A 24,854-nucleotide genomic window follows, 5' to 3' on the forward strand; every position below is an offset into this window, starting at 1 on the left:
GGAAGGAGCGGGAATGTTACGTTCCGCGGGTTTCTTTCAGAGTATTCCTTGTCCTTACAGCGGGGGGAGCGGGCGGTGTGTGCGGCCACACTGTCACTACCAGCATGTGTCACCTGAGGTGCCCGGGGAGCAGTGCGGGGACGCCAGTCATAGTGTCCCGTGTGCCATGGTGGCGGGGCCGCCTAGAGAAGCCCTGGGTGAGGAGCGCTCCATGTACTTACCGCACTGCACTGAGCGCACGCCACCTACAGGCAGGGTGTGGTAACTGGCTGGAGTCTAATGAATGTTTCATTAAGTAGAGGAGTGTTGTCCATACATATGTGGTGTAGCAGTCAGCCCAGTACAGCTGGATGAGGTGCTGTATTTGGCTTATATGATGGAAAGCTGATTCCTGGCTGTTGGGTGGTGAACACTGTCTTATTGAATGCACCACTTACACCTGAAAGGGCTGCAAAGGTGCCCTCTTCCTTTCTATGTTACCCTACATTCCCTAGTGTATCCTGTACCCTTTCTCCCATCACCCTGCATCCCCCCCCCCCCACCTAACCCTGCACCCCCAGTCCAATGTACCCATCATTCCTCATGTCATCATGTGATGTGACTTACCTGATGTACACTGTACACTCCTAGTGACCTCATAGTTCATCTGCCCCAGCCACTTACTATCCTGTTTAGAGTGCCCCTGTTGGTCGGAACATAAATATACAGGTGGTCCCTGGGATAAGGACAGACCACTCCTAGATATGAACTCTCACTGTAAAGAATGGAGGCTTGATGGGGGTGGTTTGCATGACTTGCAGAAGTCATGCAAACTTTTTGTCTTTTGCTTAATATAGCTGAGGTTGTGGGTCTGTTTAAGCACTGAGCTCTTCTGCAACATCTTGTAATTCTTTAATGACCAGACAAACTCTGCAGTTGTTTCTTTTTGCATACCAAAGCACAGCTTGCTCCAGAAGTTAATGAATGTCTAGGCTCCATAAAGTGTTTTTTTTTTTTTTTTTGCTTTGTGATAGTCATAGTAAGGGTTTTTATATAGTACCTGACACCACACTGCCTGATATGATGATACAAACATCTGTCCTAATTGTATGTACTAAAATAATTTACCTGTTGCGACTTGCATACAATTTCAACTTAAGAACAAACCTACAGTCCCTATCTCGTATGTAACCGACGACTACCTGTATTAAAACAGTGGTTGCCAACCTTTTGGACCTCACGGACCACTGAATTCAAAATTTTAAATCCCATTGACCATTAATGTTTTTTTTTAAAGATTAATACATTGGTAAAATAATGATCTTCCTAATGGTGCCTGACAAGGACTGTGGAGGGTCTGATTCATTGATCAGCTCACAGTTAAGTGAAGTATTACTGTTACTATTATCATTAGTTGCATTATTTTTGGTATTACTAAAGAAATGCCAAATATTTGCTTTTTCTCTCTCGTTATGCATTTATTTCATTCGAATCTAAGACCAAAGAAGAAATGATCAATTATCAAAGGTAAACTATTTGATGCCATTAAATGTAACAGTTAAAAATAATTACACAGGGTCATACTTACCTAAAACAGCATCTGAGAAATAAAATGAGACTTGGTATTCGTGGGGTGACTGTGGTAAAAGTGGGAACAATACTGAAGCGTACGGCTTGGCAATGGTTGTCTTATACAACTTAACACTACACTGACGTCACGCTGCGTCTCCCTTGATTTTCCGTTTCTAGTACAGTTTGTGAATTTAGTGCAATAAAAAGGTGAAATTTGTCATTCAGAATATAGGAATTTTAGATTATTTTGTTTTATTAAAAGAACATAAAAGTTTCAAATGTCCACATTGTTCTGTGGACCCCTGGTTGGGACTGCTGTATTAAAAAAATAAGTAGATATAATAGCAAATTTAGGCAAATTTAATACCTTTCTGTTACAACCTTTCCTTCCCAGCAATTTTCTGAACTCCCAACTAAAATAATTTTTTGCACTGGCCACCATGCACAGTTAAAGAGAAACTTTCATTGGGGAGGTAAACATTTCAATGGTAAGCTTCTAATCCTTTCACATAGAGCCCAGCCTGGGCTTTCCTCTTCTTTCTGGCACTTACCGTGATGTCCAGCCTGCCATTTTCTTTCTTTTGGGCTCACAGCATGAGGTTGAATGATGTGTTTTCTGGAAAATGTAAAAAAAGCATATCTCACCTTTTTCATTCTAGAAAAGCCCCTTGATGACACATGCTCAATCTTGATCATGCACAGAAGGAGCAGGCCCCCTTCAGTCTTTACACCAGTGGCTCCCCAAATAAATTTCTACCCTTTTATATAATGTTAAAAATGTGAACCCTTCATCTCCACCAAAACTTTTTTATTTATACAGGTGTTTGCCTATACACCTCTGTTTATGAAATCCAAAAGGCATTGCAGGACTGCTCCGACCGCTTCCTTTTAACCTCCCAACAATTTAAAAAAGTATTCTTTTGTACTCCAAGCAATTTAAAATGGGTGCCACTGAGGGGATAACAAACACCAATCTGAACCTGGGTTATGGCAAGGTCCAGACTTGCTGTGTGATAAGCATTCTTACATAGCTTCCAGCAACTGGCACTGTGCAAGCCATCTCAACCATTGCACTGTTTCCTAAAGAATCATCATTTGCACCTTTTACGTGGACGGCATACAGCAGTACTTAACAGCTCAATGCAGCTCCCTTTTTTTTGGCTGCTGCAGGTGAAACCCTCTATGTAGCTTGTTACCCCAGAAAGGTTAATTGGTGTGATGAAGCAGTGACTGCACCACAACCTCACCACCCATCCCAACAATATAGCTTTAGTCTTCCACAAATTAGCCCACTTGCTGCTTCCTGGGGGTTTGCCCTCTTGGGGTTTTGTAGCAGATACAAGTCTCTCCCTAACATTGTTTCTGGAAATTAAAACTTTTTTTAGTCCATGCATGGCCTGTGTCTCAAGAATTGTATTATTTCAGGAACCAACTAATCTGACGTTAGCTACAGAATGTCCAGCTTTGGTAGTAGTAGTGCATTTCTGAATTATATCACACCAGATGCATTATACAGCATTATACATTCATTGTATCGAACTATTGTAACAACTCTGTAAATGGTTAACATTTTTCAGATTTATAGCTACTGTAAATTGCTAGTGAGACAACTCAATTGCCACAAACCTGGAGAGAACCCCCTGTGATCCCGGGATAGGAAGAAAATGCTTCATTTTGTATGCTGCAGACCCAGATGACCGTTCCCTAGCATTCTCCTCCAAGGTGCCATTTCTGCATTAAAGCTCAAAATATGCTTTAAAACTAGATGACTACCTATAAACGGCCAAGATCCCAGGGAAAGTTACCATGCTTCATCTTTTGTTTTTAGTTCTGTTTTAAGTATTTTTAGATATGTTTTTTCTGTCAGTAGATCTTTGAGGCACCATTTCTCATTTCTTTTTAATTTGCCAGCATCTTGGCTAAAAAATTTTAGGTGTTCTTTCATGGGTCTCCCTTGCTTATACTATGCAATGAAACAGGATTTGGGAATTTACTGGTGATCCTGTATTTAGGAATTTTGATTGTCTGAGTTATTCTTCTGGTATACGTTTGGATCAGTTCTGTGCGGGGAGGTACTTTGCAATCACTGAGTTTTAAGGCAAGCTTTCTCTACTCCATGTTCACAAAAAGGTGGAATTATTGAAGTCAGATAAACATTTTAAACTTAAAACATCTTGCCTCCACTTTTTTATTCATTCTTTGACTATTTATAGCTGTAACAGATGTTTTTAAATGTAACTTTTTTTTTTTTTTTTATATAGGTAAAAAATTAAGTGAACTGGAGAGGCTTAAGAAAGCGATTGAAACTGTCAAAAATGAAGTGGAAGAGAGCCAGAAAAAGTTACTACAGTATACAAATGGGACACATACCGCACAAGACTTATCTGAGACTGACATTAATTGTAACATCCCAGATACCATTCGAGATGAGGACAACACTACAACAAAAAAAAATCCTAAAGTTTTAGTCACCTGCCCAAAAAATAAAAAGAAAAAATATGTGGTTGATCGAAGCTGTCCAGCTACAGATCTAGAGTATGATCCATTGCTTAATTATACTGCAGGGTTCTTTAGTTCCAACACAAAAGACAATGACCTCGTCACTACAACAAAACAGAATTGTGAAGAGACGTTTGATTGCCCTACAAAGAAGCCTAGAACTGTATCTCCAATAAGGCTTGAAATAAAACTTCAAGAATCTGATGATGATGATGATATGCTTGTGATTGATGCACCGCCACTGGAGGTTGTTTCAAAAAGGAAAAGGCCAAGCAAAGTTTGTGAATCTATAGAAAAGCATGTAGCATTGGATGATGCAAACTTATCTACAGAAGAAACTAGATCTATGGAATGTGTGGTACTGCCTCCACTAGATGAGGACTCTGAAGGGAAGGGTATTTATGAAACCAATGCATCAGAGGTTTCTTATAACTTAATGAGTTTTACAAATGAGAGTGCTCAGCAACATGAAATTTATTCTAATGCTCAGATTTTGTTAGACGAAAAAACTCTCAATGTAAATGAACCTAAAAGCGATATTCCTGATGATTTAGTAAATGTTAAAGAAATTGTCGAAGAGCAAGCAGATTCCATGTTTGAAAATATGGACAAGCAGGATTCTTGCCTATCTCTAGAGAAGTCAATTAATTTACTTAACAGTGAAGTTTTTCATAATTCAGCAGACACTGAAATTGATGGTATTGCTACCACAACGTTGGGTAAAACAAATGCTGATACTTTCATTATTGAGCAGAAACCTCAGCCTGAGACCTCCATACTAAAAACAGACAATGAAGTCATTGTTGTGAATTCTTCAACTGATGACACTAGCTCAGAAGAAGACACATATTCAGATTCAGAGGACCCCATGGAAGAATGTTTGCGAATTTTTAATGAATTTACTGAATGTCAAGCAAAGAAAAATGCAGAGCAGGTATTTTATTTTAAATCTTTCCTTCTAGTGATAGTTACAATTAAACTCTTGCATGGTGAAAACTACATTGGCCAACCCCATTACCTGCCAGCTTCAGGATGATAAAATAGAATTAAGCTCACAGTGAACCTGTTGTAATTTGTTTGGAGATGTGATACAGATTGGTAACAATGTAAAACTTTGTGGACTTTCAGACAATTAGGCTGTTGTTTTTTTAGCTGCTCTGTCTTTAAAAAGGCTAATGCTGAATGTTGATGCATAATGTCTGCCGCTGTAAGCGGAAATTAGTTATTTGCTTAGGGCAGTTGTGCGATGACATTTAATGGTTGTTTATAGGATGTGAGAATGACAGCACAAAATGTCCATAGTAGGTTTTAAATGTTATTGGGATAGTGGGCAAGGGGGAAAATTCCAGTGACTGGCTGTAGTCATTTGTGGACTTTAATACCCTGCTTCTTTACAATCTATGTGGAACTTTTCAGTCATGGAACAATCGAATACTTACTTGCTAGTGCATTTTCCCCAAAAAGCTGGTAGTGGTAGGGACAAGCTGAAGAAAATGTTATTTATGTTTTTTTTATTTCAAAATCTCTTATCCATGATTGTTTTTAGGAAGTTCATTGTGATGATCAGCCTGATGCTGAAGTACAAGTAAAAGGAAGTGAGCCTCTACCGGGACAGCGAAAAAGAATTGCACGTCCATCGGCAAAATGTGATGTAAGAATAAATTCAGAATTTTTATTTTGTTAGATAATACAATTTTTTTTGTGGGTCTAGTTAAACTGTTAAGGATCCAATTTGTTTTTTAGGTCAAGGAAAGCAATACAATTCTTGTCCCTTTCAGAAGATCTGTGCCTCACCAAATTCAACCCCAAAGGATAGTGCAGGTTCAGCAGAAAGCGGTGCAGATAAGTTCTGCAGTCAAAAGTGGACAAGCCTTTATAGCTACATCACAAAAGAGAATCGCCAGCAGCATTTCTCCAGCTTTTCACAGTTTTGGTCAAATGGGTAAGAAGTTATAAAATATTGAGATATACTAAGTAATTATTCCCTCTGTTTGATTTGAGTTTGCACCATGTAATAAGGAAAAATCACCAGGGTATGGCTAATTATTCAGAAATTCAACAGTGCAAACTAAACTGATAGCAGCTAGGGGCGCTGCTGGAGGCTATTAGGACATGCAGCACAATTCAATTACCCACTGCTTTGATCATAGCAGTAAATATTGAGGGTGGAATAAATTGCAACAAAACTAGTTTTACTAACAACGCAAACTCTAGTCTTCCCAGTGATCCTTGGTCAGCATCATCAACCCAACCTGGCCACAGATCATGATATGATTATGCTCTTTAAAATGCTTTAGATGATAAAACAATGTGGGTTACTTGTTTGAATGTAATCATAAAGTAGTTACCTAATAGGGTAGATGTATGATTATGTAATCACTTGCTTTATCTTCTGGAATATGCCCTGTTCTTATAGTAGTTAACCCTAAATATGATCTGTGGACACTTTTTCAATCCTATAGTCTAAGTAGTCTTTGATAGATCTGGCTACATGGTTTTATTTTTGTGACCTAACTATACCAGTAAGTAAATTGCTGTATTTATGTTGACTAAATTTTTATCCCTCAGTTTGTGTAAATTTAGTGGAGGTTCAACCAGTTTTGCCAGTCAGAAGTCAGATATGTGGACTTGGAAGTACACTTTCCAACACTGTAAAACCTGGTTTCCCTCAAAAGAGAACAATACCAACAGCACCAGTAAAGGTAATGCATTTCATTTAATTTATGGAAAGGAAACGGTCTTGAAATTATTTCTAATAATTCATCTTTAATAAAACAGGGAATGGGTTGTGTCTTGTTGGGGTAGTGTAGGTTTTTCTTCTAAGAATAAAAAAGTAAATGAGTGTAAATGTTTACTTAGTTGTCACCATGACAGGTGTTGTAAAATCACTCCTCATGTAAGAGTCTGCTGTAAAATCTTGGTTACATAGTCAGGAACAGCAAAATATCTTACAGGTTTAAACTATTCCCTGTCCTACCAAATCTAAAACAAAATGTTATTCAGATAGAGCAGGGGTGCCCAAAACGTTGATCGCGATCTACCAGTCGATCGCGAAGGCAACCCGAGTCGATCGCAAAACCCTGCCTTACTGCTCCCTGCTGTTTACTAGCAGCCGGGCTAGGCTGTATGAGAAGGCTCCTGTAACAGAGAGGGCAGTCTGAGGTGAGCAGTTCTGGGGCAGTTTCTTGTGCATCACATCATTCTCCTATGACAGGTAAACTAGCTTTCCTGTCACTATAGTCTTGTAGAGCAATGTCAGTGCAATGCTCTGCCATTCAATGTCTCATTAGCTCCAGTTACGTCTGTGTCATACTCGGTGTGTATATATATATATATATATATATATATATATATATATATATATATATATATTTGGCATTTTTTTTGTTGGTAGATCATTTTGACTTGTCATTTAAAAAGTAGCTCACAAGCCAAAAAAGGTGTGGGCACCCCTGAAATAGAGTAATAGTGAATAGGCTGTTATGTCTCCATAAAGGGGATCATAATCATTTAGGAGATTTTAAAAGCATTATTGAGCTTGTGGGTGATGCAAGGAAAAAAAGTTGAGGCTCTAGACCTGTACACATGTATCACGTCAAGAATAAGAGGTCCTTAACGTACAAAGCAAAGTCTGCTTATGATGTCTGGGCCCTCTTTAAAGATTGTTGGCTGATAGCTTTTCAAAAATGTACCTGTAAAGAGAAATTTTATACATACCTTACTCATCTATATTGGTGGAAAAAGTATTCAGCGGGAGATACCATTTAAAACTCTTGTGTGCAAAAAAGTTTCCATTCTTTAACTGTGTTAGTCTTGAGTACAGGAGAACCTGATACAGGCTGCTTTGATATAATGGTGTCTTGTGTTTGTTTAGATACAATGCCGCAGAAAGTCATCTGTTATTCCTGAAAACAGTTCTAAAGTGCCTCATGAAACAAGACAGCGCTATGTTACTGCTTTTGTGGAAGAGTTTTTGAAAGACTCTGCATCCATCCAGGAAGCATTTGATAAGGTATTTCAGCTGTCATATGCTCAGATATTCAGGTAAAACAGTACACTACATTTTTTCCAGCAGAAATAGATAAGTAGTTCCGAACAAAGTCTTTTTAACTTGGGTAGTTCGTAGTTGTCATGTCATGTGTTGATTTCTTTTTTGTTTTCTAGGCTTTAGCTGAAGAAAAGGCCATTTATGAAAGATGTGGGAGCAAGAACATGTATCTTAACATAGCTGTTAATAGCCTTAAAAAACTTAGAGATCAACATATTAATGGTAGGAGAACTTTTCAGATTCTACCTTTCTTCACCCTTATTGTAATGCTGCATCAGGGGATTGGTAATGTAATACAAATCATTTCTTCACTTTTCTATGCCAAGCTCGTAGGTTTTTGAACACCTTTGTCTAAATATCCCCTATTGCTGCTGACTCAGACATGTTTAACAGGGCACTGATGATAACTCATCCTAAAAAATGAAATGCAAAACTTGCTATTGCCATTTTCTCATAAGAATGTAGGTTGGCTGTCATTCTAGCCACATTGTTTTTAAACCTGTGTACCTAATAAGATGCTGCATAGATAGACTTCAATCTTGTCTGGCCTGCATATTGCAGCTCTAGGACTTGGATGTTATTGAAGCTGATGGGTTGTGCTATCCGAACATCCAGGGAACTAGCTGTCCAAATAAAAAAAATTCTACATTGTCTACAATTATGTAGCTGCCTGAGGACTTTATAAACTCAATTTCACTGTTTGAATAGTAAAATTAAGTATCAAGGACACTTGTGCCTAAGTGAAAACTCCCTCCCCCCGTACTTTAAACAAATGTTTTGGAAAAAAGTAATGAAAAACTGTAACTGGGACACAAAGCTGACTGGGTTTCCCATATTGTACATAAAAAACATATTTTTGTATTCTGTTACACAAAAAAATAATGTAAAACTTTTCACTTTTAAGGAAATGATGGATGATCTCTAATAAACCACTAAAAAAGACTCAAAGGGAGCTCAATCATCAGGCATCCTCTAACATCCTCTAAGTCCTGCAAAGCCTAAATCTTTTAAATGTTAGATAAAAAATAACTCATTTAAACGGGTGGACAAATTGCCTACTCTGATTTGAAACCACCAAGTGTCCATTGAACATGATTTTGACCACTTTGGTAATACTCACTTGTCTTTGCCTGGTGGTAATTACATTTCTTATTTACCATGGTATTTTGGTTCCTAGGAATGGTGTCCGAGGGCTTTTCTTTAGATTTGTCTTTTCCTGTTCATACCAATAAGCCAGTACAAATGTCTTTATCGTTTCCTATGGGTGCTAATTTTTATGCCAGTTTTCTGTATAATAATTTCAGGTCCACAACATTCAAGCAGGAGAGAAGTAGCTAGTTCAAGAAAACAAGATGACAAAAATGGTAGGTTACTGTAATGCTGGATCTTCTGGTTAAATTCCATTAGACTCATTTTAATTGCAAATATGTGCATGTGTGTTTCAAATTTTGTTTGATGTTTTGATTTTTTTCTTATGTTTTTTTGTTCAGAATTGACTGGGCACACACTTTACAACTTTCTGAAAGAATATCTTATGTCCCAGGATCAGCTGATAGAAAATGGCTTTCCACGACCAAATCCTGACAAGCCTGGCAGTGCTATAATACAGAATGCAGTAGGGAAAAATATAAACAGTGATGGTATGTAACTTCTTGTGGTATTTATGTACTGCACTCTTGTTCTAAGTAAGGGGCATGAAAAGCACAGATGCAAAATATGTATTGTAAGTGTGGATTACCTAGGAAAAGGTTTAAGGGTTTAATATTGTACAGTGTAGTCGCATAGGGACATGTGGTAATACCAGAATAAAAATTTTAAAGGCTGCACGCACTTGTTGCTGACAGGCTCTGATTTTTTTTTTTGTCAGAATTTCTTTTTTTACCTACAAGTTGTACATCTGATGTAGAAAACTTGTTAAAATACTAGCATGATATGCAATTATAAAGGTGCAACGTGTGGTAGATTGTGCTAAAATGGGGTGTCTGCAGCGGGGTATTTATGTGATATTTTCTAGTTTTAGTAGTGCCACTGTCTGCATTCTATGCCTCAATGCACTCTGCAGATTCCACACTAAAACTATCCCCCAAAGTTTTGCTGATGACCAACTGATTTGTAGTTCATTAGTTGCATAATGCAAACATCAAAACACCAAAGTTGGTGATACCACTAATATAATTAAAATTTAGATGAATTATCAAAATAGTTACTATATATAGATCTCATTCCATGTATTTTTTTTTTTTAGCTTTGAGGAAAGTTTGCTGTCGCTGTGGAGAAATCTTTTCAGTGACATTGCAAGGAAAGCATGTACGGAAAGAAGAGTGCAGTTACCACTCTGGCAGAGTTCGAAAACACAAAGGCAAGTAGATTTTCTTGTATTTTAGTTAGACTACATTATTCTAGTTGCATCTTTAGTTACAATTATGTGATACATAGATGTGATTTTTTTTTAAAATATATCATAAAAATATTTTATTTCCCACAATATTTTAAACACAATTTCAATATTTTACAAACATAATTTCATGTTGCAAGCAGTTCATATTTTAAATAAAATGCTCAATGTTTCGCGAATTGCTTCCTTAGTAAAACAATATGTAGAGGTCTATAATGTTAAGTTGATCCCATAGATTCTTTGACCTATTGTCTTTCATTTTGGAACATATTGTTCTCATCCTTGATAAGGTATTTTACTGCCAAAAACAGGATGTAGGAATGGGCAGTTTGTGCCATATGTTTTGAATGCAAACTGCAGGGAATCTAATTTTGAATGTGCATGGGATATCATTTGTACCAAAACACTTTGTGTTGTCAGACCATGGGTATTATGTATTTGGTGATATGTACATATGGAGCATACTATGTGGGCAATACAAAACTCCAATTTTGCCAATGTATATATGAACATGGCATACATTCACAACCCTTAGTAATACACATGTTGTATTTTTACAAATCTGATACTGATTTTTCTAAGAATTTGTAGCAATAGACAATCCACATGAACCCTAGAGTGGGAGATCTGGTTAAATTACAAAAAGAAACAAAATAGATTTTTCAATTAAAAGCCAAACCCCCCCCCCGGGACTGAGTGATGGTTTTTATGGGATTAGAGGGAATTTTTTCCAACATCTTAACTGGCAATCATGGTATTTTAACATTATTTAATATCAAATAATAACATTATTTCAATATCTGGTTCATCATAAAAAAAAAAAGTGGAAACAAGTTTGAGTGCCACCCACTTAACAGACTGACATGAGGGTTCTATTGAATGTTTTTCTGTATGTAAAAGATACAAGTGAATTGCATTGAAAATAATTTTATTGAAAATGTTAACTGCTTGCAAAATATGAAACTGGAAATTTTCGCTGTGTTTGTAAAAGATGGAAATAGTGGTTTTTAAGGAAAATATTTTAACAAAATGTACCTAAATAAAAAGTCCCAAATATTTCAGGTTGGCATCTGTGAATTCTATAGTCTCTTTTCAGATCTAATCTTATAATTTCTGTTTAGTTCCAGGTGGAATAGAAACCCGCTACACTTGTTGTGAAGCAGCAGTGGGAGCCCCAGGATGCCAAATGGCAAAGGTTTAGAAGAACAATGTCAAACTAATAACTGCAAAAGCAGAAATGTCTCCATGGATTCTTTTAGTGGATTTTTTTGGGAATAAAATATGTAGTTTAATTTATCCTTTTTTTTTTTCTTTTAGCTTCATGTTCATGATGGTCAGAGGGAAAATCTTGATGGATTTATAAGGACTTTCCCAAAACTTCAACCTTCTGATGAAAATCCTGGAATTTTTTCTGTGGACTGTGAAATGGTAATTGCCTTGCTGCTACTTTGTTTTTGTTTTTTGCCTGAAATTTGGGAGCTCAAACTAAGATTTGGGGAATATGACTTGGTTCCAAATCTAAAAAAGTGGTTTAGTGATGTGCACCTAATAAATACAATGACTGTACAGTAAGCTGAACTAATGCATCCTAGAAAATTCTAGGTGTTTCTAAAATGTATAGTACATGAATATCTGAAATAATAAAATGGGCCAGGGTAAATGTGGTTCTAAACAATTAGTTATCTAAACAATGGCTATAGCCAATTAGTTATCCCATAGCACAGTAATATTTAAGACATTCTAAATGAACAGAGTCTATTTTCAAATCCTACAGGTTTCTTGAAAAATATGCATATAAAGCTTGTGTACTGGAAAGAATAGTTGTGCTTTTGTTCCAGTAGTTATTTAAATCTGTGTTATTGGATGGAAGAGAAATGTCTTATAATGTCTGTAGATACTTTCTTGTAGTCCCAGTACATCAAATCTACAGATACAATACAGCACTCAGTATTCAAGCAAGGATAGGTTAAAGCAACTAACAATCTAGTGAATATGAGCTGCCTATATTTCTTTTCACTCCTGAGCAAAACTATCCCAAGATCCCCCTCCACATACAGACTAAGAAGCCACAGTTTACTTAACATGTAGTGTAGTCTGGGTTGTGCCTGTACATTACCTCCCCATAAACATTTATGGGTCTTATAGACTAAAAGAAGCAGATCCATCTCGTCACTACCTACAAGTAAGAATAGCTAGGATTGTTTTAAAGGCCTGATTGGTCAATACACATGCTTGTGACGCAATGTGCTTTACGTGTTGCAGTGTCATTCATTTTGTATAGTAATGCACTGCATGTGTGGTACATTGCATCTAGTTTAAAAGTGGCATTCAGCCAGTCTATTATTTCCAATGGGCTGTCCTAACTTTAAAAAACTGCATATATCTAATGGCACATTAAGGGAGGTTTTACTATAGTGGCTGCTTTCCTTATATTTTACATGATGTAGAATTGAGACTAGAAAGCAAGGTTTTAAATGCCACCTGCGTTCCCCCGGGGAAAGGAAGGGGTTGACTCAATTTGGAAAAACCTTTCAACCCAATATGATTGCCTGTTTTTATGTATAAAGTTTATGCAGACAAGTGTCACAGCACACATTTTGCAGTACATTGTTTCTGCATTACAAGGCAGCATAACATTTCTACATGGACTCTTTAAAGGGTCTAAAGTAATGTATTTTTTCATTTAGTGCTATACCACACATGGTCTGGAACTTACCAGAGTCACAGTGGTCAATGAACAGTTACAGGTAGCTTATGATACTTTTGTGAAGCCGGATAATGAAATTATAGACTATAACACCAGGTATGTATAGCTGTCTCTTTTCCTAATGCACCAGTGGTGAATTCATGTTGCATGGTGGTGGACAGTAAGCCTTTCTGTATAAGCTTCAAATGGCAAATAAGAGCTTATTAACTCTGAATAGGTAATGGTACTGATCAAAACAAATTTAGTTGAATTAAAAACTTTATTTTTTTTAAACAGACACAACCAGCAAGCCCCAATGAGATAGTATTTTGAAACTAATGGGTAGTATTTTTATAATGAACACCCTATATTTTTCTGCCCTTCATGTTCGTGAGTAGGAACACTCAATCTGTACTAATCTTTCAACCTAGATACAGTAGTTAAGCAGTCCTCTCTGGGCTCAGTATCCTGTTTACCTTCAATAGTCCCAAACATATGAAGACAGGTGAGCAGGCTGTGTAGTAATTTGGCTGTATAAGATGGTGGAATACTCCTCCCAGCAAACAAATATGGTTGACCTTGATAATGACACATGGCTTTGGTAGGCACTTTAGATTGAGTGCCTTTGAGGGACATTGTTAGAACTGTGCATTCTGTACAAGTGCAAATTAGAAGTAAGAACACTGCTGGCAATGAAGGTATAGAGGTAGGGCTTCAAAAATGACACAATATGTACTGCTCATACAGCCAGCAATAAAACCTAAAATAAAATGAAAGTGTGTTTTTTTTTTTCTTGAATCTGTCATGTGTGCATTATCTTCCAGATCTGTTCAGTAATCCAGCAAGACTAGTTCCTTTTCTAATTGTCTCCTACCCCTCTTAGTTTTATGCAGGCAATCTGTATATAAAATGATTGCTAATATCTGCAGAAAACATTGCTACACATGTATACCGTTTGTGGATAGAAAAATAGCTCAGTTAATATTTTGTGACCAGAGTTCAGTTTGGGATTGTGTAAATTATTTGAAATCCCTATGGCCATGCTAACTGCTGTTTTGGGATATTTGGAGATTCTTAAGGGCTGTCTTTAGTAAATCAACCCCACTTTTCAAGACATTTAAAGATTTTCAGGGCTTTATTGAACTAAAGATTTTGTAAGATTTGTGGATTTGTGTTCTTTCTAAAATTGGATCTCTAAAAGTGAAACAAGATAAAATGTTTTTGCCCTAATCAAACTGTATTAGTAAGACCGTTTCTTATTGTGACTGTTTTGGCTGTATTTGCAGTATGTTTAGACATTTTTTCCTTTTTTAATAGAAAATACGAATTTAAGTCAAAACTTCCCCTCTGCTTTATTAGATCTGCCACACCATCAATAAGTGCTGTTCTAGAGGTTATAAGTACCCGAAAAGGTTACATTGATTTGGTTTCCCTTATGGACCTTGAAGCAGCCAGAAATGTCTCAGAATAAAATTTTTGCTGTGAAGAGGATGTTTCATTAATGTACAGAGAGAAGAGTGAAAAGTTCCTGACTTCTAAGCAAGCAAACCTGCAAGAATCTCAATGACAGATCAATGATTGTAGGCACACAATGTTTTTTTTTTTTCCTAATCTGTACAGACCTCTTAGTGGGATATTGATCATAAATATGAATGCCACTAACTGTACTGTGACATGAAGGAATTGTGTTTTTTTACACAGATTATTTTATTTTAGGGGACAGGTAGATCATATAAGCAATAACAAGTTAGGAGACAGACTTCTTTGTATTATATGCCAGACTGTAATGTGGCTTTAAGTACAAATAAATCTCCTTGTAGGTTATCTGGTATCACAGAAGATAATCTGAAGAATATTACAACATCCATTAGAGATGTACAGGCCATTATGCTCAACTTATTTAGTGCTGATACTATTCTAATTGGACATGATTTGGAACATGACTTAATTGCACTTAAGGTAAATTGAGATTAACTGTTGTATTTTGTATGATATGAGATGTAATTTTGATTGAAATTGTTTTCACTTTCCTGCAACAACCTTTGTTCCATTTGCAATGTTTAGCATCCTCTTGGTGTTTGAAGGTAGCCTGTTATGATGCAGCCATTGTTGACCTCTTCTGATATTAATTGCCTGGCTGTCATACAGATTGGATCAGGATCTTCAACTGTAAACATTTCAGAACAGCTATGCACTTTGTTGAACTATCTACCTGCCAGTAATAAAGTAATACTATGTAGTAATAAAGTGAAACTAGAATTTTTAGTAGAAAACAAATTTGTAGCATTCCTGTGTCTCCTAATGGCATGTTGACTCACTTAGAGCATCTATTCTCTGAATGCACCCTGTAAAGGAATATAATATAGCTATGTATACAAGCTAATAATTGTTTCTTGGGACAAACAATTATGATACTCTGTTGAAAATCTAATGCGAGTGCAGAGGTTTATTGATCCATCCTGGTGGATCAGTGAATTGAGCAGGGATGACAGCTGTCCTTCCCTATGGAGGATGTGCATTATGGTGCTTGCCCTTTCCCCTTATGGTCTTCCTCCCACCCCTCTCCATAGAACAGAACAGTGCTGTTTATACAGTGCTAATTTTGTCCTACTATCATTGAAACTAAGCATGTTGGTCAGTGCAGGGCATTTTCCTATCCTATTATAGTGGCGGATAATCTCTCTAGGTATACTTTTCATGTAGGAGTACTAAAAGGAATTACTAGTATGTGTAAATAAATTCTGTTTAAGCCAGTTTATATTGCTATCTTTTAAAATTTCCTGTAACAAATAATTTTTTGTCTTCCTTTAGCTCATTCACGATACAGTTATTGATACATCAATAGTGTTTCCACATAGGCTAGGTTTGCCTCATAAAAGAGCACTGCGATATTTGATTGCGGACTACCTCAGACGTATCATCCAGGCTAATGGTAAGCACCTTTTAGAGCACCATAGGGTCTGGTGGTAAAAAAAATCAAGGTGTTAAAGTAATAATGATTTTGAAAGACTTTCGCTTTTATCTGGATTACCAAACAAGTGGGCATTCAAAGAGTTGGAGTACTTGTGATTCCTAATTATCTTAAAAATATCCTAGAGAGTTGACATTGTTGGTAGAGGTGACGGGGTGCCATGGTAAGGACATAGATTGTTAGCCTCTTGGGACAGTTGGTGGCATGACTGAAGTTTGTAAAGTGTTGTGTAATATGTCTACGCTATTTAAGTACGAAATGCCATCTGTGGAGATGTCTCTTGAGCTGTATCTCTTAACAGAAGGAGTGGAGTCAGTGACATGAAAAAAGTTCTTAAATACCTTTTTTTCCTTGCTGACCTCTAGGGGGGAGTGGTCAAGGTTTCACAGGTGATTTAAGTTCCTGGTAGACTCACCTTGAGCTTGCTCACTGTTTGGTTAGTGAAACAAATGGCTTTTTATTCAAGTAGAGTTGGAAAAAACAAAAGTCAGAGTTTGAAAACAAAAGGTAAATCCCTGTAGTAACAACAAACTTTAACCTCCTTGCAGTTAAGCCCGACCTTCGCTCGGGCAAAAAAAAACTGCAAGGATGGTTAAGCCCGAGATTTTGTACATCCTTACTTACCTGGTCCCCCTGTGCTCATCCAGCGTCGTCCTCCATCGATCATCGTCGGACATATTTCTGTAAGTTACAGGTCTACAATTTAAAAAAAATTTTTATGAAAAACAGTGGATCACTTTTGGTACAGAAATCTAGACCTCAGTGTGGTTAAAGAAACTTTTATAACGCCTTGTAAACAAACATTGCATCTAGGAAAATGAGGGGTAGCAAGGTGGAAAGTTTGGTTCAAATGAAGCAACAGCTCCTAAGTGAATACCGCTGTGACAGATGTGAGCAAGTTGCTTTTCTGTTATCTAGCATTGGAGAGCTGGAGAAGAGCATTGCAACTCTGACATCACCTGATCACCTTGAGAGCAGTCTCCTTCTCACTGAGCAGGAGTTAATAGCTTCGATGTGGAGAGGTTAATCATGTAGGGAGTTGTGTTAATGTAACTAGAGAGTGGTAGGGGGCTCCCAGAAAAGGAAGGCCAGCCCTATGTTTGAACACCACAACATGTTTGCAAAGGTATGTGAAGATGTGCAGGTGGCAGACCCAGTGGTTGCAACTCTAGATGTTACTGCTACAGCCGGGAGAGCAGCACATCTAGTAGTGGTGGGGAGGGAAATGCAGGAAGGAAAAGACAATTGATAGTCATAGGGGATTCTATGATCAGAAGGATGGATAGAATAGTTTGTTGACCAGATCCCTTCAAATATATAGTTTGTTGTTTCCCTGGTGCCAGGGATCAGCATGTGGTGGACCGAGTGTACAAATTACTGGGAGGGGCTGGACAGGACCCAGCTGTCTTTTTAGAACCAATGACAATATAGATGGAAGATGGAGGATCCTTAAAAATCAGTTTAGGGAACTACCGTATTTTTCGCCGTATAAGACGCTCCGGAATATAAGACGCACCCAATTTTAAAGGAGGAAAATCTAGAAAAAAAGATTCTGAAAGATTATTTCCCTTCTGATCACTCATGTGCCATTCATACCAGTATTCCCCTTCTGATCACTCATGTGCCATTCAAATTCCCTTTCTGATCACTCTGTACCTTTCAAATTCCCTTTCTGATCACTCTGTACCTTTCAAATTCCCTTTCTGATCACTCTGTGTCATTCAAACTCCCCTTCTGATCACTCTGTGCTTTTTTTCTATTGTACGGCAGTTAGGACAGGGAACAGCAGGTGGCGCTGTGCCGGCTTCTTTCGCTTTGCTTTACAGACAGGAGAAAACACGATGCTGGCAGAGGAGAGAAGAGAGACACGCTGCAGCCAGAAACACACGCAGGATTGGGTATCGGGTGAGTATAATATTTTAAATATTTTTTTTTAACACATTTGTCGTATAGGACGCACTAACTTTTCCCCCCAGGTTTTGGGGAAGAAAAAGTGCGTCTTATACGGCAAAAAATACGGTAGGTTTCAAGTTGAATAAAAAGGCCTTCCAAGGGTATATTCTCTGGAATATTGCCTGTGTTATGAGCAACACAGGAAAGGCAGCGGGAGCTAAGGCAGCTAAACGCATGGCTTAAGTCCTGGTGCAAAAGGGGTTTGGTTTCATAGAGCACTGGACTGACTGGGAAAATCAGCAACGGACATTCACACTGAGATGTCACAAACACTGGGGGAGAAGTGTCCTTCCTTTCCCTGGAGAAACAAAAACTTCATGATGGCCCTGTACCTCCAACGGTGTGAAACTTGCTTGTGCCTCTGCCATCACAGTTTCTCATTAAAAGAAAAAACAGTTTTAGGAATTGCAAAGACCTGATATTTGCACAGTTACATACTAACATATTAGGCAGTCATATGCCCCCGCACTCATTTTTCTATTTCACCTGAAAGGGGGCAAGGCCAGGAACTTCTCAGCACCCCCTCGTAGTGTACTTGGACTTTGCTAGAGCATTTGACACTGTACCCCACAGACAGGTTAATATGCACGTTAGGGGTCAATGGGTTTAGAAAAGTCAATCTGTAAATGAATAGAGAACTGGCTTAAAGACCACGTGCAGAGAGTTGTAATTAAAGATTTATAATCTGAATGGTCCAAGGTTATTAGTGGTGTACCCCAGGGTTCAGTGTTGGGACCTTTACTGTTTAACATCTTTATAAATGATAGAGTTTGGGATTAAAAGTACCATTTCTGTGTTTGCAGATGACACCAAACTATGTAATGGAATTAAGTCCATACAGGATGTCTATAATCTACAATGTATTGTACGATGTACTGTTTGAATGGGCAGCCAAGTGGCAAATTACATTTAATGTAGATAAATGTAAAATTATGCACTTGGGCACCAAAAAAATGCATGCTTCATACTGTCTAGGGGCAATACATTTGGGGAGTCAGAAATGCAAAAGGATCTGGGGGTCCTGGTAGATCATAGACTTAATAACAGCATGCAATGCCAAGCTGCACTATCTAAAGCTAGCAAAGTACTTTCTTTTATTAAGAGGAATACACTGCAGAGATGGTGACATTATCCTGCCCCTGTACAAAGCATTGGTCAGACCACATCTGGAATATGCAGTCCAGTTTTGGGCACCAGTTTACAAAAAGGACATTGTAGAACTGGAGAGAGTGCAGAGAAGGGCAACTAAACTAATAAAAGAAATGGAGGAGCTCAGCTATGGGGAGAGATTAGCTGAACTGAATCTATTCTCCCTTGAGAAGAGACGTATAAGGGGGATATGATCACCCTGTATTAATATATAAACAGTCCATAAAGAAAACTATTCCCATTATTCACTTTGAGATCATTACAAAGAACAAGAAGGCACTCTTTGCGTCTGGAGGAAAAGAAGTTTAAGCTCTGTATAAGGAAGGGATTCTTCACTGTAAGGTCTGTGAAAATGTGCAATCTGCTCCCCCAGGACGTAGTTTCAGCGACTACTATGGATTGCTGTAAGAAAAAGCTGTATGCTTTTCTAAAAGCACAGAATATAACTGGGTATTAAGGCTTTAAAGTAAAAATAACAGTGACTGTTGATCCAGGGAACATCCAATTGTCTTGTGGAATCGGGAAATATTTTTTTCCACTGTTGAAGCAAATTGTACCAGGGTTTTTTTTGCCTTCCTCTAGACCAACTATGTCTTTAGGGTTTTATGTCTGGGATGTATTTATTTCCGTAGTAGTTGAACTTGATGGATCTTTTTTCAATCTAACTAACTGCAACCTGTAAAAGTAACTAATTTAGGAAATGTATGCAGAGTTAGTTTAGAGCTGCATTTTCTCCCATCATCTGGGGGTCTACACCTGTTGGATTGGAGGATACATTAACAAACCACACCACTTAAATCAGGTTTTGGAAGTCACCAGCATATAGAGTGGGCAAAACGCTCTGTGTTCTTCTGCGTGCTTACTAAGAGTTCAGATTTTTTGATATCTTGGTCTATTTTTTTTTGTTTGTTTTTTGAGGATTTGCTTCACAGCCATATAAGTGAGTAAACCTGGTTACCTGTTGTGCACTTCCTGCTCCTGGGGCCACAGCAGCAATCTGTTGTGCAGCTAGCAACTGCCACTTGTGGTTTGTACACTGGCTTGGAAAGAGTCCTCCATAAGGGAAACGTGTTGGCCATTGACTTTCAAAATGCTTTAACATCAAAGCTTGCAGTTGACAGTTTTTTTACTGGAATTGTATTTTCTAATATCTGGTAGGCCAGTATAATATACAGTATTTATATAGCACTGACATTATGCAGTGCTTTTCAAAGTCCATACTCTTGTAACTAACTGTCCTTCAAAGGGGCTTTACAGTATAATGTCAGTTAACCTAACTGCATGTTTTTTGGGATGTGGGAAGAAACTGAGTACTCAGAGGAAACCCATACAGACACAGGGAGAACATACAAACTCCTTGCAGATAGTCCTGGCAGGGATTCAAACCTGTGACCTAGTGCTGTAAAGGCCAGAGTGCTAACCACTGAGCCAGTTGTGGTTCCTTATAGCAATGGGACTGGCTGTAACCTAAAACTACAACTGCTACCTTGGTCTTTTCAACCCACAACTGAAGTAACCTAATGTCTGGCTTTAATCCAGTATGAGTTTTTCACCCTTTCCAAAAGTATACTGCACACATTATCCCTTTCTTTTGAACCCCACTTCTCTTCATTTGTAACTAGTAATGTTAAGATCTGTGCAATCAGTTGCACCTCACATTTGTTTTATTTATTCTTTACTCTTTTCCTTAGTGGCTGGTCATGATTCAATTGAAGATGCTACTGCGTGCATGGAGCTAATGCTGTGGAAAGTAAAAGAGGACACTAAAGGACGAAGATAAAATACTTCATGTGTTTATTAGAATTAAAAGCACTTATTTATCTTCCCTAAACTTCAATTGATGTCAGCAGATGTACATGTTCTATTTAAATGTTAAACTGTTTGTGGGCTTTGGAATAACAGTTGTCCTCTATCTTATTTTTTTCCCCTCAATCCCTCTCTCTTTGCCTTAATATAAATGTTGTGTATGTCTATAGAAACATTTCAATTTCTTCTTTCTTAGCCCACTCGAAGATGATCAGGTTGTTGATGGCTGGAAATTTAAGCTACTTTTTTTCATCCTTCAAAAGACTTTCTATTGTGATTTTTTGGTAGGAAGTATGCTACCAGTGGATATAAGTAACAATTGTCTATATCAAAATAAAATATTAAGCATGTGTGGATTTATTTTACTATGGTACAGTAGTAGATTTGAGGTAGACCAGGTCTAATAAGCGTACGTTTGATAAAATGAAAACCTACCAATTGTTTTTTCTGGAGAAAACTCCATCAATCTGATTCCTCAAAGTGTGGGAAAGGTTTTACTGGATTGTCATTTTTACTATTAAAATACAATACTACCAGATGCCCCTGTTTACAGTACTAGTGGTGCAATCTTTCTCATTGTAAATAGCACACTACAACTCTTTAACACAAGTACAGCTCACAAAAACACTATACTAGACTGTATAATGTGTACATCTATTTATTTAGAATGGCCAATGTATGCTCCTTCATGCACATCTGTAACACAGACCTGACCAGTTATAACTATCAACATCCAATGCAGGACCAGTGCTTCTATATTGTATAGGAAGAGAGAATGGACCTGTCAACATTCAAGGCTATTGGCTACTAGGATAGTGAAGAATAAGGAAAAATATTACCTTATTATTCATCCTTTACATCCTATTGTGCATTTATCTGTAGTGCAAAGGGTGGCCCCAATGCAAGGTTGCTTTTTCTTTAAACCCTGGTTTGGCTTTAAGCTGTCATTGTCATTGTTTCTATTCAGAATAATCAGCTTCTGCCTTTTAGTTAAAAATATTGCCACAGATACAGTTTTTGGTGTCATTCTTTAATAGTAATAAAACAAACGTATGCTATAGAACTATAGTGTTAGCAGTAACAAAAATGTTGTATCACTAATACACTGGGTATTTTTTCCCTATTTAGCAGTTCCCATGCATTTTAGTTTGAGAAGAGAACCTATTTACACAGTTGTATAAAAAAAAATTTACAGGTGTAGTACAAAAAAATATATTCTACAGACATTTTCAGACAAAACACAATATTGCACACCCAAATCCTGCTGCTAGTGGATAGAAGACACTGATCACATTATGCAGCTTCTTCAGCTGAGCAGTCAATGCCGGCATAGGCAAACTTCTCATAAAGTGTTGTATTCACATAGGTCTGCAAAAAGAAAATATTCACAAAAAGCAGTTATTAAACAAAGAAGTCCTAATATAGTTTATTTCTTTATATATATATATATGTAGGGCATGGCAAATCAATATAGGCTACTTATTATTCTTCCGTTGAGATAGCAGAAGCCAACAGGTTATACAACAATCATCGGAATAATAGGTTGGTAATGTACCCTACTTGTGGTTCATTATGATTAGTTTCCCAATTCAGACATATATAGTGCCTAGACATAGGCACCTTTATTCACATATTCTGTGGCTAATTGCTGCACAGTATATAGAGCCCCCAATTATATATAAATCACGTCACATTATGACCATGCATGAGCAATGATATTTGGAGGACTTCAGAAAAGTGGTGGTACAAAGCTACTTACTAACATTATCACTGAATTTTTCTTTCATCTTCAGAAGACCAGTCTTGTTGCTGACATTGTTGATATGGTGTTAAAAAATTATAAAAGGCATTGCCATTGCCAAATGCATGACTTACCAGAATATCTTGTACCCGAAATCTGACAATATATTGCACAGCCCTTTGACTGAGATTGGGAACTTAGCCAACATACACTGAAAAAATTATTTCAGTAAGTGAGTTTCTAAATTCTGTACATCATTGCTTTTATTCAACTCAAGTGTGTAAATGTATATAATTTTTGGTACTATTTACCTTTCTTTCTTCTAGCATTCGTGTCAAAGACATCAAAATTTTGGCGAATGATGGTCGTTCATATGGCTTTTCCCGCCAACACTGTCGCATTAGATCATACCTTTATTATTACGTAAGATAAAAAAAAAGTTGAAGATTATTTTGCACATTGTGTATAGCCTTTGGAATAAAATTAATTTTTACAGTGGTCAAATTAAAGTCAATTTATGCAGTCAGAAGATGTCCTGTACAACACCGTCATAATGATTGATGTTGAAGTTCATGCATAAATATTTATTCAGGCCCTTAAGAGATTCCCTGTGAGTAGCTAAATTACCTTTTAATAATTTATATACAGCTAATAAGGACAATAGGTCATATAAATAATAGTGATTTCTGATTTATACAATTGCTAATTTAGGTATTAGCCATAGGGCATGTAACACAACCTCCCAATAAATCACGAGTAGAGATTTTTGTCTGGTTCAGAAACTCTGTAGCATGTGGAGGAGACTAAATCACATGTATTGGGCAGGTAATTAAATAAAAACCAATTAAAGTCATTTTTCTACAGCAAAGTTTGTTACACGTAGGGATTATGTTATTTGTCCAGTTAAGGTGAAAGGTTAAGCTTAAAACAAATTCCTCAAACCACAGTTTTGTAACATGGAATTTCGAGAATCAAGCACATTCACATAAAGTACCTAACCCAGAAGTAATATTTAGAATAGCATGCTTTTCTTACACTTCATCGTCGCAGTTGAGAGGCTTTTCAAGTCTGTACCCTTGTGGCAATTTCTCATAGAGTTCTGCACATGTCATACCACAATATGGAGTCCCACCTGTCCATTGGATAAAGTCAGGTTATTAAAGGCTAAACAACATAAAAAATGTACTGTTGGTAATGTTATAAGCGTTGGTGTTCCACAGGGTTTAATGCAAGGACACAAGGCGCAAGGACAGAGTTCTCATAAAGGGCACTGAAGCACTGTAAAAAGAGCACTGAGAAGGTGTGAAAATCACTGCTCTAAAAGTTTGCTAAAGACCATCTAGATCAGTGTTTCTCAACCAGGGTTCTGTGGAACCCTGGAATTCCTTTAGAGGGCTACCTTGTTCAAATAGCAACTTGTGACTCCCAGGTCAGTGTAAATGACACCAATGATCTTTTTGACTATATGTAAGGATGACATTCTTCCCACTGACCAGCAATGTAAAAAGCATTCTTACCAATGACAACCAAACATATACTGTGAGCTGTGGATATAGTAATTATAGCAGGGTTTTCCTGAATTTCAAATCACTTATTTCAAGAGTTTTCCCCAAAGTAAAAAGGTTAAGAAAGACTGATCTAGATGTTCCAAAGGAATACTAGAATAATGTTCTGTATATAGATGAGAAACAACTATAACTTTTAGGTCAGCATACACAACATGCTTGGTGAAAACAAAACCCCACTGAAGGCTTTGCCCAACTGTATGATGGTGTAGGGATGTTTTGTTATCTAGGTGCATGGACAGCTTACAATTATTGGGGATCCAATACATTTTAAACTGATTAAGAATATTCTACATTAGACAAATTGTTTGACTTGGTTCTTAAACGCCACTGAATTGGGGTCATGCAACATGTCCGCAACAGACAAAATGAAAGTTAGCCAAAAATGAATTTGCCTCTTGAATGATATGTGCTTTTAAAAATAGATGTAAATGGATTTTGCATTAGGTTAAAAAACTGCATATGCTTGGTTATTAGGTCACTTAACCTA

The 24,854-nt window shown here is 37.3% G+C and overlaps 2 protein-coding genes across 4 annotated transcripts in view; one reads left to right on the forward strand and one right to left on the reverse strand.

Moving 5' to 3' along the window:
* Nucleotides 1-13: 13 nt before the first annotated feature.
* On the forward strand, nt 14-21,408 carry LOC140326057 (RNA exonuclease 1 homolog). 2 transcript variants are annotated; one of them, XM_072404318.1, is made up of 16 exons: nt 14-197; nt 3,813-4,984; nt 5,597-5,701; nt 5,794-5,992; nt 6,619-6,752; nt 7,925-8,062; nt 8,215-8,320; nt 9,403-9,462; nt 9,589-9,738; nt 10,344-10,457; nt 11,615-11,688; nt 11,811-11,921; nt 13,181-13,296; nt 15,000-15,138; nt 15,991-16,111; nt 20,944-21,408. In XM_072404318.1, the coding sequence occupies exons 1-16, from the start codon at nt 14-16 to the stop codon at nt 21,030-21,032; spliced, it is 3,012 nt and encodes a 1,003-aa protein (XP_072260419.1). In that variant the 3' UTR covers nt 21,033-21,408. The 2 variants fall into 2 exon arrangements, 1 of the variants encoding a protein (XP_072260419.1); XR_011919774.1 differs by lacking the exons at nt 13,181-13,296; nt 20,944-21,408.
* Nucleotides 21,409-22,072: 664 nt separating this feature from the next.
* TEK (TEK receptor tyrosine kinase) overlaps nt 22,073-24,854 on the reverse strand; it is a 38,889-nt gene continuing 36,107 nt past the window's right edge. For both annotated transcript variants that reach the window (XM_072404317.1, XM_072404316.1), the window contains exons 21-23: nt 23,835-23,931; nt 23,111-23,210; nt 22,073-22,426 (exon numbers count right to left, since the gene is read on the reverse strand). In XM_072404317.1, the coding sequence (XP_072260418.1) occupies nt 22,352-22,426; nt 23,111-23,210; nt 23,835-23,931 (272 nt within the window). In that variant the 3' untranslated portion in view covers nt 22,073-22,351. The remainder of the gene's footprint in view (nt 22,427-23,110; nt 23,211-23,834; nt 23,932-24,854) is intronic.

The sequence above is a fragment of the Pyxicephalus adspersus genome, chromosome 3 (assembly GCF_032062135.1).
Source record: "Pyxicephalus adspersus chromosome 3, UCB_Pads_2.0, whole genome shotgun sequence".
NCBI classification, from domain to species: Eukaryota; Metazoa; Chordata; class Amphibia; order Anura; family Pyxicephalidae; genus Pyxicephalus; species Pyxicephalus adspersus.